At 52.3% G+C, this 13,260-nt stretch overlaps 1 protein-coding gene across 1 annotated transcript; it reads right to left on the bottom strand.

Moving 5' to 3' along the window:
- Nucleotides 1-4,991: 4,991 nt before the first annotated feature.
- On the bottom strand, nucleotides 4,992-7,511 carry SOWAHA (sosondowah ankyrin repeat domain family member A). Its single transcript, XM_071758582.1, has one exon. It carries the CDS (start codon nucleotides 7,248-7,250, stop codon nucleotides 5,847-5,849), a length of 1,404 nt encoding a protein of 467 aa, XP_071614683.1. The 5' UTR covers nucleotides 7,251-7,511; the 3' UTR covers nucleotides 4,992-5,846.
- Between the last annotated feature and the right edge of the window lie 5,749 nt (nucleotides 7,512-13,260).

Consider the following 13,260-nt stretch of genomic DNA (forward strand, 5'->3'; position numbering starts at 1 on the left):
GGCATCTGCTCCTCTGGGATTGCCTGGGCTCCCAATAAACACCCAGGCTGGGGAATCATCCTGGGGTTAATTTGACAGTTTTGGGGTTGTTTGACCTTGGGTTCTGAGTTTACCCCCTTGGGCAAGAGGAAGGAAGTAATAAGGAAATGTCAGTGTGTGCAGAGGAGCCCTCTGGGGGGGTTCTGCCTGAGCAGTGCTGGGTAAGGACAATTTCCCCCCAGTCCTGGCTGCTGAGAGAGGGCACTGAGGGGGGGGACAAGGAGCAAACTGAGAAGAGGGCTGGGAGTCCCACAAAAGTGCAATAAAACTCAAATAATTTGCCAGCTTCTGAGGTCCTCAGCTGCTCCCTGTTTGTCTCCAGCATCAGCCTGGGCAGTGTTCAGCTCCAGGTCTGCACGTGGCCCCAGAAGTAACCCAGAGCCCTGCTTGTGTTTCAGGAGACACAGCACAAAGTGCAATATAAATAACTCTGAAGCTGATCCTTGCCTTTAGGGGAAAGGATGGGGCTGTGCTGTTCAGTTTCTCTTTACCTTTTTGCTCTTTTCTGTGCTGGGGGGGATGTTTGCTGCTCCCACCAGGCTGCTTCAAAGAACAGTATCAAAGAAGTTTGCTTCCCAAAATGTCACATGGCTCTTATTCCTTGTTATTTTGTTAAAACAGTGAATTCCAGGCAGAGTGAAAGGTGGAGGGAGCTGTGAGATGGAAACCTCTGTGCTGCCAGGCAGACACCCCCTTGCCAGCTGACCAGCAGCTCTGGATCCTCAGGTGGGTCTGGATTTGGCTGCTGATCCTTGGTTACTGACCAAGCTCCAGGCAGTGCTGGGGCTTCCCACTGGGATGTGAGCCCAGGCCAAGGGGTGGCACCAAATGATGTGAAATTTATGGTTTAGTCTGATCCCATCCCAAGGCCTTGACAGGGGGTCCTCTTTAGGAGCTGAGGGGCAGCCTGGGTACCTCTGGGGGTGCTCAGAGGCTCTGGGGGTGCTCAGAGGCTCTGGGGGTGCTCAGAGGCTCAGCCACTGCCTGCAGCTCTCAGGGATGGGTTTGCATCTCCTCCTGGCAGCCTGGAGTGGCCCTGAGGTGCCATGTGCTGGCCAGGAGGTCCCTCTAGAGAGGTCACTGCTCTTCTGAGCTGCTGGGGGAGGAGAGGAGAGCATCAGGCAGGGGGCAACCACCACCTCCATGGGTTGTGGAACCCTGAAACCTTGTGCAGTGCTTGTGAATTGCCACCAGTCCTCTGGCCTGGCACTGTGACTCCTCTGGCACCGAGAGTGGGGTTGTGTCAGACCCTGAAGCCTTCATCTTCATCCCAGCTCCTGCCCCAAGCCCTGGAAAGCTGTTGCCTTCAGGGGTTTGGCTGCTCACCAGCTCCCAGACCTGCTGAGCCAGTTCTTGGGTGAAGCCAGGTCTGTGTGTGTGTGCTGGGGGAATGGAAGGAATGAGGGAGATCCCAGGTGCCTCTGGGCAGAGCTGCAGGAGATCCCCACTGCTCAGGAGCCTCCTCTTGCACCCCCTGAGCCTGGCACCACCTCTGCATCCCAGGGGGAAGGTGATGTGACCCCCCTGTCACCAGGGGACTGCTGTCACACACCTGCCATCAGCTCTGTCTGGATGAATTACCTGCAGATCCAGCCAAAGGAATGCAAAGGAGAAGTGCTGAGGGAGAAGGAAGGAGGTGAAATGGGAGCCTGGATCCCCTCTGGCTGCAAGGAGGGTGTTGGGAGTCCAGGGATCACCCAGGCACAAGCAGTGTGGGGGGAAAAAACTGCAGCAGCTTCTGTTCTGCTGAGCAAAAGGAGGTGGCTCTGATTTCAGGAGAAGAAAGAGACCTTTGAGTGCCTGGAGGCAGGAGCTGGGGAAGCAGGAGAGGTGTGGGGCAGAGGAAGGGGTCAGGGAGCAGCCCGTGCATCCCACCAGCCCTGACAGTGCCTTGGCAGCAGCTACAGGGCTGGCAGACAGCACAGCTCATTTGCAACTTGGTTTTACACCCACTGCAGTGTGTGGGAGTCACTGCTGGATCAGGAGCTGCTCTTGCAGCCTCTCAGGCACTAAGCTGAAGGATTTTTAGCTGATTTTTTTTGTTTTTTTTGAACCCGGGCATGGATTTATCTTCACTTGGGGCATTGTGCTGTGGGACTTGTGCATGTGGAGTGAATTAAGGAGCTGAGTGAGAGGTGTGGGGGCTGATGTGAAAGGACTCTGCAAAAGATCTGTTTGGTGCTTGTGGGAGCTGCATTTAATAAGCAGGAGGATTTTTTTCTCTGCTTTGGGGAATTCATGGCAACCAAATGAAGAAAATTTCAGAAATAAATCCAGGGCAGCACTGCAAAGCTCCTCGGTGCCTGGAGGGAGCCCATGAACACATTTAAGGAATAATCAGGCTGTAGGGATCCTGCAGCCTCTGGGGTTTCACCAAATGTACTCCAGAAGCAGCACTGAGAGGCACAGAAGGTTAGCAGAGAGATCCATAAATGTCACAGGAGCCTCCAAGCTGAGTCATCTCCTGGATAAATCCAGGGGGAGAGAAGGAAGTGAGAATCCTGATCCAGAGAAAACAGGCAGGGGGAGGCAAATGTCTTCCTAATGGCCCTCAGCCCAGGATGGAAGGACAAGAACATCCCAAACCACCTCTCTCGGGGAGAGCAGAGGTTCGTGGGCTGCTGGAGAGGGCCAGGAGGTGACCAGGCTCCATCACTCAGCACCCAGGAGCTGAGGGTGGCACACACAGCCCAGGGCTTGGCTTCTGCCTTCATGGTTTGCCTTAGAAATGAGGGAAATGAACCTCGGAATGGAATGAGGGAAATGAATGCTCCTCATTATGCTGCAGAGCTTTAGGGTTGTCCTGCTCTGTCCCTGCTCTCCCTCTGCAGCAAACAAACAAACGCTGTGCTGTCCCTGGCCATGGGACGTGCCAGCCAAGTCCCTCTTCATCTGGGGGTTCCCACGTGTAGTACCAATCACTGGGAAGAGCCAAAAACCTGTCCTGGTGCCATTTCACTCAGCTGACCACGCAAAGCAGGAGACAAATGCAGCCCAGGAATGTAGGTCACGTTCCTGGAAGCTGGAGAGGAGCAGGGATGAGCAGTGGGGCAGCTGGGGGTTGTCTCCAAGGGTCTCCTCTGCCTTCTCTCAGCTTCTGGTTGCAGCTCCCTGGGGGCTGTTGGAGGGAACTCTGTGACCTCTTCTTGCTGGGCTGGGGGTTTCTGGTGAAACTGGAGAACCTGGCAGCACAGAAGCAGCATTTCCTAGGGTTTTCTTTTTTTCTGGAAAAGGTTTTGCTGTCCAGCACTCACCAGCAACTCGGGAAAACAACCCAAGACCTGTTGGAGCCTGACAAAGGGTGGAAGCCTGAAGCTGGTTTGTGAACCTCTGCAGTGCAGGTTTCTGAGGGTTCCTCAGAACAAAACGTGCTGAGGAGCAGGCAAACCAAGTTATCATCTTTAGAAGGAGCCAGGGTCAGGCAAGCAGCAGCTTTGCTGCTCTCTGAGGCTGAATTCCAAGCTGGTTTTTCTCTTTGCTGCATGCTGGGTGTTCACAGGCTGTGGATGATGCTGCTGCTCCTGCTGCCTACAGGCCTAAAAATAAATGAATTATCTTGATTTTAAATATCAGCACTAATTATCTGCTTTAAAGAAGTGACCAGGGTGATTGTCTCCATTTTATAGCAGGAAAACTGAGGATGGGGGATGCCCCCAAGGAAGAAGTAGCAGAGAATTTTCCTCGATGATGATGATGATGATGATAGGTGTTGCAATGAAGTCTTATCTCAGCTGTGCCTTCTTGCTGCTTTTCCTTTGACACAACAACACAGGAGCACAGAAACCTTCTCCCTACTTTCCTGAGGGTGAAGTGATAACCACACAGGTTGGTCACTTTTTTTTTTTGTTTGTTTTTTTAACCAGAAACCACTCCACCCTGGAACCTTGCCTCCACCTCCAGCAGGAAAATGAGCAGGAAATGAGCAGGAAAAAATTCAGCTGTGTGGATTGAACAGGTATCAAGCCTGAGATCCATAATGCACGGCCAGACTTCCCAGTAAGGCTGGGTCAAACTGGAGGCTGTTTCCAGTTCCCACAGAAGCAACAGGAAGCCTCAGCACACCTCTGCTTCTGTCATTCCAGGAAATACAGGGAGGGAAAAAAGCATCAGTGAGCTTGGAAAGGCTTCTTAAAACAGAGAGAGAGACTTTTGTTTGGTTGGTTTGGTTCCTGGAGCTCCCTGAGCTGTGCACACAACCCAAGGGTTCAAATGACCTCACAGGTCAATGGTCACACCAACAGCTATGGAGCAAAGAGGATTTTATTTTTTTTTTTTAACCCTTTACTTCCAGCCCTAGAAGCCAGGAGGTGCTTGATCATTAACCTGTGTTTAACAACTTAATTAGTCCAACAGGAAGCAGTCTGGGCAGAATAATCCAGGCTCTTCCCAGAGCAGGTGGCTCCTGGAAGGAGGAAAGGGCAGAGCCTGCACCTCCAGCAGAGTCCTACAGCATTCCTGGCTTGGGAAAAGCCACTTACAGCCAATTAGAAGTATGAGGCTTCACTGGAGGCTGAAAAAAAAAAAACCCAAACCCAACCATTCCTGAAGTCACTGACTTGGAAAGAAAGGCAAAGCATGCAAAGAGTTTCAGCAAACAAAGAGCTGCAGAGCAGGCACAGAGCTGCCTCCCCCTCCTCTCCTCTGAGTTCCAGGGGGTTTTAGTCACACTTTTAGGTTTGGTAGCCTGGTCCCAAGTGTCAAACAGTTCCTGTTCCAAGCTCTGCCTCTTCACGTTAACCAAACAGTAATTAAAAAAAATAATAATCTTACTGCAGATGTGTTACTTAACCTGTGGTTTGCGTGCTTTTTGGAGCCACGTGGAGTTCTATATAAAGAACAATTATGTCCTTAAGAGAAAATCAGAGTTAGTTCTAGGTCACTGATTCATGCTCTTGAGCTAAACACTGCTCTCAGAGGTCATGCAGACATTGCCATGCTAACATCAAGCCCAATTATTTAGAAATATTTATTGTCAACAGGTCAAAACCAAAGGGGTCCAATTCCCAGTTTCTCAGCTCAGTTTTTCACTATCAAACAACAAGGTTTTTATTCAGATGAAGGGACTCAACTTGCTGTGCTGGCAGTGTCATCCAGATGTGTGGTCAGCTCCACTTGGTCAAAAAGTTTAGCAGGAAGAGAAAAACCAAATAATTAAAACCCTAACCTAGCTTCACACTAAGGTAGAGAGGTCGTGGTGACTTGAGTGCTGAGGGCTGCTTTTTTTATTTGCTTTTTTGAACCTGTTTGACTAACAAAACGCCCTAGGCAACCATTGGGATTGTTGTTAGGATTTCTGATAGCGAGAAACTTTGTTTCGAAAAAGCAGGCATGCTTTGTAAATAGAAAGAGTCCTCTTCTGTTACCAAAATAATCAGAAACATCATAGAAAACTGCATCTTCCCTCTAATAACCCAAGCCACGTTAAAGCAGCCAGCTGCCAGCTCGCTGTTCACAGTGTTCACTCCTTTCCCTTGCTTTTCCTCTCCAGCTGAGGGAGAGGCTGTAACCTGAAGCATTTTAACCCGTCTGCTCCCCCCGAGGTGGTTTCAGTTTCCCAACCCTGCAGTGTAAAGTTTGCTGCCTGCCCCCATCCCTGCAGCAGTCCCAGCACTCCTGGGGCAGCTCCTCCTCCTCCTCCTCCTCTTCCTCAGCAGACTGAGGTTCATCCAGTGACCTTCGGAGCCAGGCCCTAAGCAGGGACTTGGTTAAAGATCCAAAGAGACAGATAAGGAGAGAAGAAATCCTGCAGGAGAAAACCTGGGCCCCGAATCCATCATTAAACAACTTCAGCCCTGAGAAGGCAGAGGTCAATGGCCAAAGAAGAGCTCAGACACGGGTCTGCGCTTCACCACCACCTCCCCCTCCTCATCCTCGGCCGCCTCCGAGAGGGAGGAATAGGAAGGGAAACCCCCCCTGGTCTTGGGCTTCCTCCTGGGGCCCGTGGTGGCAGCCAGGAGCTTGTTTAAGGACGAGGGCTTCCTCAGGCCTTTGGTGAGGTCGTAGAAAGCCATGTCGTCGGAGATGACCCCCAGGAAGGTGCTGGTGGAGCTCAGGATGGAAGCCGCCAGCTTCGTGCTCTTCTTGATGGGCGCTGAGTGCTCCGTGCCCTGGGGGAGGTTGGGGTCTCCCAGCAGCCTCCGGACTGCCGAGGAGGTCCCTTCCTTCAAGTACTGGTGTGGCTTCTTCCCGCTGTAGTCCCGCAGGTCGGTCTTGGCGTGGTAGCTGTAGACCAGCATGTTGATGACCTTCTCCTGCCCGTGGATGGCAGCCAGGTGGAGCGCCGTGTACCCACTGTGGGACCGGGCGTCCACGTTGACGCGGGTCCCCCCCTTCTCGGCGGCTCGGATGACGTTGGTCACCATGTCGCAGTTGCCGTTCTTGGCGGCCCAGTGGAGGGCGGTGAAGCCCGAGATGAAGTCCCTGCGGGTGGCCAGGCTGGAGTCACCCAGGAGCAGCCCGTGGAGCTGCTGAGTCCACTGCCCCCCGGACGCCATCAGCAGCCACCGGTGCTCGGCCTCCTCCAGGGGCACCGCCGCCACCTCCTCGCTCGACCGATGGCTCTTGGGCGCCCGCCTCAGCCCGGGAGAGCGGGACCCGACGTCCTCCTCCAGCGACGGGGGGGACAAGGGGGACCCCGGCTCCTCCGGAGGTCCCGGGGCGACGGTGGCGGCGGCTGCGGGGGGCGGCACGCAGCGCACTGGCAGCATGCAGGGCTTGGGCAGCGGCTCCCGACGGGACCCCCCGGCTCCGGCGGGCAGGGGAACCCCTCCACCACCGCCCTGGAAGAGGCCACGGAGCTCAGAGACGGCCCGCGGCGACGGCAGCGTCTCGGGGGGCGACAGCAGGGCCTCGGGGGGCGACAGCAGAGCCTGGGGGGCCGACGGCAGAGCCTCGGGGGGCCCTGGCGAGAGGTGCCCACCGGGAGCTCGTCGGTCGCCATCGCCGCCCGGTTCCAGCCCGTCCCCCGGCCGCGGGGCACTGCGCAGCTCCCGCCGTAGGACGATGAACTTGTCCCCGTCGCGCTCCTTCACCACGGCCACGGCGTTCACCGCATCCTTGAAGCGCTCCCGCCGCTCGGCCCGAGCCGCCGCGTCCCCGCCGCCCTCCAGCAGCGCCCGGAAGGTGCTCAGCAGCTCCGCGTTCCGCGCCCGCCCTCCGCGCTCCCGCAGGAAACCCAGCACGGCCGCGGGGCTGATGTCGAGCTCCGCCATCCCACAGGTGGAGGAGGAGGAGGCGGTGATGGAGCTGTCGGTGGAGCTATGGAAGCTCTGTCGGCGCAGGGAGCCCGGAGCCCGAGCGGTTCCGCCGCGATCCGCACCTGCGAGCGCGTCCCCGCCCGCCGCTCCCGCGCCTGAGGTGATCGGGGCCGCTCCGCCCCGCGCCGCCTCCCCAGGAGGGTGCGGGAGCCGCACCGGCACCGCTGCCTCCTCCTTTCCCTCCTCCTCCTCCTCCTGCGGGGCGGTGCTGGGGGAGCCCCAGCCCCAACCCCAATCCCAACCCCAATCCCAATCCCAGCCGCAGGTCCGGCTCCGGCTCCGGTCCCGGCTGCCCCAGACGGACCATGGGTCCCGTGAGGTGATGCGGGAGCCGCCTCCGGACCCACTCGCGTTTCCCGACCAGGAGATGTGGTCGGGAGCGTTCTGGGCTCTGAGGACTCCTCAGACGTTTGCTCCTCTTTCTTCCTAAAAACCAAAAACCTGATTTTTGTTGGGGTGTGTGTGTTGGGGTGTGAAGAGGTGGAGGGGTCTCTGCCCTCAGGTGTCCCAGGAGCTGCCGCTCCTGCTCCGGGTCAGAGCCTCCAAATAAGTCAGAAAAGGGGTGGATGGGGTCAGACTTTTGGGACCCGTCCGTGAGCTGGATCTGTTGTGTTTGTGTCCTTCAGCATCCCTTAAATACCCTGCAGGGATTTCAGAGCCGGGCAGGTGTGGTGCTGAAGGACACGGCTTGGCAGTGCTGGGTTAAGTGCTGGATTTGGGGATGTTAAAGGTCTTTTCCAACCCAAACGATCCCACGATTCGGTTCTCAAGGTGTCTTTTACCTGTAGTGCATCTGCCATGAACACAGGTGTGTGTCTGTACCTGTCTAAAGGATGGAATCCCCACAACGTGCCTGCATCTATTCAGACACACCTGGAAAACAGAGAGAGCTCTTCATAGAGCTGCCACATCAATTACTTCTGCTTAAGCACGCAACATTATTATTGTTCTCTGTTCTACAAGGGAAAAAACAAACAAACAAACAAAAAAAACCCCCAACAAATTAAATCCCAGACAAATGCCTTTCCCCAGGCGAAGGAGTAGGACTGGAGACCTCCCAGGGGGAGGATGTTCAGCCTGCAAACCTGTTTTCTCCTCCACCGAGTGTTGCAATTGAGATCACAAAATCGATTCCTGAATGACTGAACAGTTTGTCTGGGAAAACAGCAGGAGAGGGAACACGGAGTGAACAGGCAGGGAGTCTGCAGGGAGATAAAAGTAAGTGGCTGTAGAGGAGTGGGCATGGAAGGAGAAAATAGATTTGGGGTTGTTTTCACTGCCTTAGAACTTGAATAAAATGGAGAAGCAGCCAAAGTCCCCATTTGGAAGGGAACAGGAGGAGTTCTCCCTGCTCCTGGGTGCTGTTCTCCCCTCTGCCTCCTCATCTCCCAATCTCCCTTTGGCATTCTTTCCCCTTGTCTCTCTCTCTTCATCTTTGTGCAAAGCTCTAAAAAAAAAAAAAAAAAAAGAAGAAGAAGAAAAAAAAAGAAAAAAATATCTATTTTATCTCTTGCTAACAAGCTGGCGCTGCACCAGTTCCTAAAAAAAAAAAACCAAAAAAAAAACCAACAAAAAAGCCCCATTTTGCTGCTCTAATGTTCTTTCCACAGGAGCCTGTAATCTTCATGCTGCTCGTGGCTATTCAGTGTTCTCCTCCTGGAGCTGCACACCTCTGATTCCTGCTGGGGCAGCCACTTGTGCCCAATGTTCTCCTCTCCTGCCACTGCTTTCTTCCCATCTCCTGCAGCAGAGAGCTAATAATGAGCATGCACCCAGTCATCAGCTGCTGCTCCTTCCTTCCCACGTCGGTTTCTTTTCCTTCCATTGCAGTCATAAAAAAAAAATCTCTCAGCAGTCCCTGCTTTTTGCATTGCAAACTTTCAGCTGCACCCGAGGATTAAAGCTCTGAAATGGGTGAGAGGAGGAGGGGAATTAATTCAGGGAAATAGGCTCTTTTTTTTTAAAAAAAAAAAAAAAAAAAAAAAATTGTGCCTTACAAATGTTGAGGGAGATTCTGCTCCTTGAATGGGTTCAAAGACATCGGGGTTGCCAAGGTCCCACCACCCAGGGGCTGCCAAGGGGTTTGCTCTGGGTTGGGGTCCCAAAGGAGGGGTCTTGGTGAGGCTGTCACCCAGCACAGGTCCTGGCATCCTCTGTGGCTGCAGAGCAGGAGCTCAGATCCCCAGGAGGAGAGAAAAGAGGAGAGGGGAAAGAGGAAAGAGGAAAGAGGAGAGGGGAAAGGAGGAGAGAAAAGACAAGAGGGGAAAGGAAGAGAGAAAAGAGAAGAGGGGAAAGGAGGAGAGGGAAGAGGAGAGGGGAAAGGAGGAAAGAAAAGAGGAGAGGGGAAAGGAGGAGAAGAAAGAGGAGAGGGGAAAGGAGGAGAGAGAAGAGGAGAGGGGAAAGAGGAAAGAGGAGAGGGGAAAGGAGGAAAGAGAAGCGGGGAAAGGAGGAGAGAAAAGAGAGGGGAAAGGAGGAAAGAGGAGAGGAGAGGGGAAAGAGGAAAGAAAAGAGGAGAGGGAAAAGAGGAACGAAAAGAAGAAGGGAAAGGAGGAGAGAAAAGAGGAGAGGGGAAAGGAGGAAAGAGGAGAGGGGAAAGGAGGAAAGAGGAGAGGGGATGTCTGCAATTGCTCCTTCCCAAATGCCAAGGACCAGGGGAGCAGATCCCAGGGAGCTCCTGTCAGTTTAACACTGGGCAGCAGGAATTAAGCTGCTTGAGTGGATTTTATTAGTGTAGATACCAAAACCTCAGAGCACTGTGGGTGTTGTGCTTGCCAGTCGCCTGAAATTTCCATCTTCAAAACGCCTGAGTTTTGCCTCTTTTTCTGTGTCACCAAACACCTAGAAAAAAAAAAAGTAAATTTTGTGGGGCTATTTAGGGAATTCTGTAGGCTGCTTCGTAGGAGATTTCAAGGCAACTGTCTTGATATTTCTCCTTTATTGGCTGGGACCAAAGCAACGTAGAGAATCCCATGGTTAAGTTAATTTACTACTACTATTTTTAACCACAAATATTGGAGTTTGCTGGCTCCACGTCATAAACTGTGGGGCAAAGGAGAGCTCTCCTTCCCCTGAAGAAGTCTCAGGAACTTCCAAGCTATGGATGTTAACAGTGCAGCAAGTGGCACAGCTCAAGGAAAGCACCAAGTCAGAGCCAAGAGGTTTCCAGAGCCACTTCAGAACTGCAGGAGGAGGCTCTCAGGTGCTGCTCCTTCCCTCCTGATATCCCCCGAGCCACAGGGAAGGGAGAAATTCCAAGGGAATAAGGGGAACAGAGTCAGGCTGCTTGGCAGACAGCAGAACCTTGGGTGCTGTTGGCTGCAGATGGGATTTGGGGCCTCCAGGAAACCCCATTTGCCTCTGAAATGAAATAAATGAAATAAATATGAAATGAAATAAATATGAAATGAAATAAATGAAATGAAATGAAAGAAATCAGGGCTCCCAGAATGAACGGGGTGACAAAGGCAACGATTTTCCCCCTTTCCTTGCTGATAGGTTCTTATGGAACAAAGAGCAGGCATTGTGGAGGAAAATAGCTCTTCCTTTGTTCCGTGGAGAAATGCAGGAACTTTCCAGAGATAAACAATTGAGCAAAAGTCTGTGAAGGGGCAGGGAGTGGAAGGGGGGGGAAAGATTATTTGCAGCTAAAAGGCATTTTCACAGAAACAGCAAAGGTTCAGCTGTAGCTCAAGGACCCGGGTGACTGGTTGGGACTCCTTTAACCACTCAAATGCACTTTTCCTCGTGTCTCAGGGGTTGGAGTTATTAAATTTATTAAATGCTAGGCATAGATTATGCAAGGACCCATCCCAAACGTCCTCTGCTTTGGCATTTTCCTTCCTTCCCCCAGATTCCAGGCTCTCAAGAGGTTTCAGGGACACATTTGGGCCTCTCTTTATTCCCTGCTCCAGCTTTCTACCTGTGGAAAATTCAAATTTCAGCCTCAATTCACTGTGGATTGTGCAGGTACCAATATCCCACAGTTTCAAACCATTGCAGGAGCTTCTCTGTGATATCTGCTTTAATTTCTGAGCCACTGGGGATGATTTGCATGACAACAGATGCCAAGCAAGGGAAGGAACCCTGGAATCCATTTCTCTCCACTTGAAGCAGTTTCCCTGCCTCTGAAGCTCCTGAGATCAGCAGGGTGGCTCCTGGAATGGCTCTTTCTGAAATAAAAAGGTGTTTAAAAATAACTTCCAGCTTTTCCAGGGGGCTGTGGCTGAGGGACAGAGGCCTCCAGCTGCAGAAGGTCTCAGCATCACAGCTCAACCTGGAGCCAGGTGACAGCAGGACCAACCCTTCATCCCTTCCAAGGTCTCAGAATTTCATTTATGCCACGATGAACCTTTGCACCAGACCTGGCAAAACCAGCTCCTTGCCTGGGAATCAGCTTTTGGCAGCCTCCTGTTGTTACATTCTGTGCTTTACAGGCAGGGAAAAGAGCTCTTAATGAGTGGAAATCAATTACTTCTCCCAAAGTGCCTGGAACAAAGCCATCTGTGTTGAGTTTTACATTGTCTTAAACCAGGACTCCAGAGCTTGCCTGTAAAAAAAAAAAAAAAACCAAAAAACCAACAACAAACCCAAGACAACATCCCCCCCACCTCCCAAAATTTTTTTAACCCTTTTAATCTTTTTTTTTTTTTTAATTTTTATTTTTTTAAGGGCAGCCTGGAACGTGAGCTCTGCCTCTCCATCAAGTGCTCTCCTTGCATCTGGGCACCAGATTTGAGCTCCCTCCTCTTTGCTGATGGGGAAAGAGCTGGAGAACTTTTGGGAATGGGCCAAGGGAACGAGATGGCAAAGGGGGATTCCTGCTCTCTGCTGACATCTCCAGCGAATAAAAGGCTCAGGAAGCTGCAGGCAGAGGGCAACCTGGCTTTAGGTGCCGAAACACCGAGCTGTGCCTGAGACAGGAAGGAGGGTTTGGGTGGTTGGTTGGTTTGGTGGTTTTTTTGGGTTTTTTTAGTCGTTTTTGGTGACCCAAGCAAATAAATTCACAGATGGTGTTCAGCAATGCCCTTTTCCGAGAAATGCAGCAATTTTGCCACCTGTCTGTAGTCGGAACTAATGGAGGGATAACAGAATTAATTCGGGACTCGGGAAGGGCAGGAAAACAGCTCTGCTGCTCCGGAGGGATCAGGTTTCAAAAAGCTTGAAAAATTCCCCAGAAAAAATGCCTTGAAATAACTTCATGCGAGAACCCAACCTTCTTCCTCACCCCCACCCCTCGGATTCAGCAACCTTTGCCCTCTGCCTTCGGTTGCCCGCACCGAATTTGTTTTATTTCTCGAATTTTTTTATTTTTCCAGCGGATCCCGGTTCCCTGCAGGGGTGGAGGCTCCTTCCCGGAGTTCCCGCTGCTGGATCCCGAGGAGTCCTGGGAATCACCCGAGCTGTGACCGGACCGGACCTTGCACAGCCGGGTCCTTTATCCTTTATCCTTTATCCTTTATCCTTTATCCTTTATCCTTTATCCTTTATTTCCATCACCATGGGAGCCAGAGCCCGTTGTTAGGATCCCAAAGGACAGGTAAGGGAGGAGACAGGGAATTGTAGCTCCTCTTCCCACCTGAGGTCTGATTGGACTCGAGCACTTCAGCCCCGTTTTAGGGCTCTCCGGGGACTCTGCTTTTTTTGTGGGAGGTGAATAAAAGGAACTGGGGTGTTTGGTACCTTTCCTTTTCCTTATCTGGAAAAAAAAAAAAAAAAAAAAAAAAAAAAAAAAGCTTGAAATTTGGCAAACCTTTCTGAAAAGAACTGAAACAGGGCCCGAGCCCAGGAGCTCCTCCCTGTTTCCTGGTTTATTGGGAAGGGAATAACCAGGAGGAGGATTTGCAGGAGGATTTGCTCTTCTTGGGAAAGGCTCAGAGTGACCCCCAGGGCTCTTCCCCCAGCACTGGGAGAAATATTTCAATATTTGATCTCTCTGCCCAATCTCAGCTCTCCCACTGGAAATCCA

The sequence above is a fragment of the Heliangelus exortis genome, chromosome 15, assembly GCF_036169615.1.
Source record: "Heliangelus exortis chromosome 15, bHelExo1.hap1, whole genome shotgun sequence".
Lineage (NCBI taxonomy): Eukaryota > Metazoa > Chordata > Aves > Apodiformes > Trochilidae > Heliangelus > Heliangelus exortis.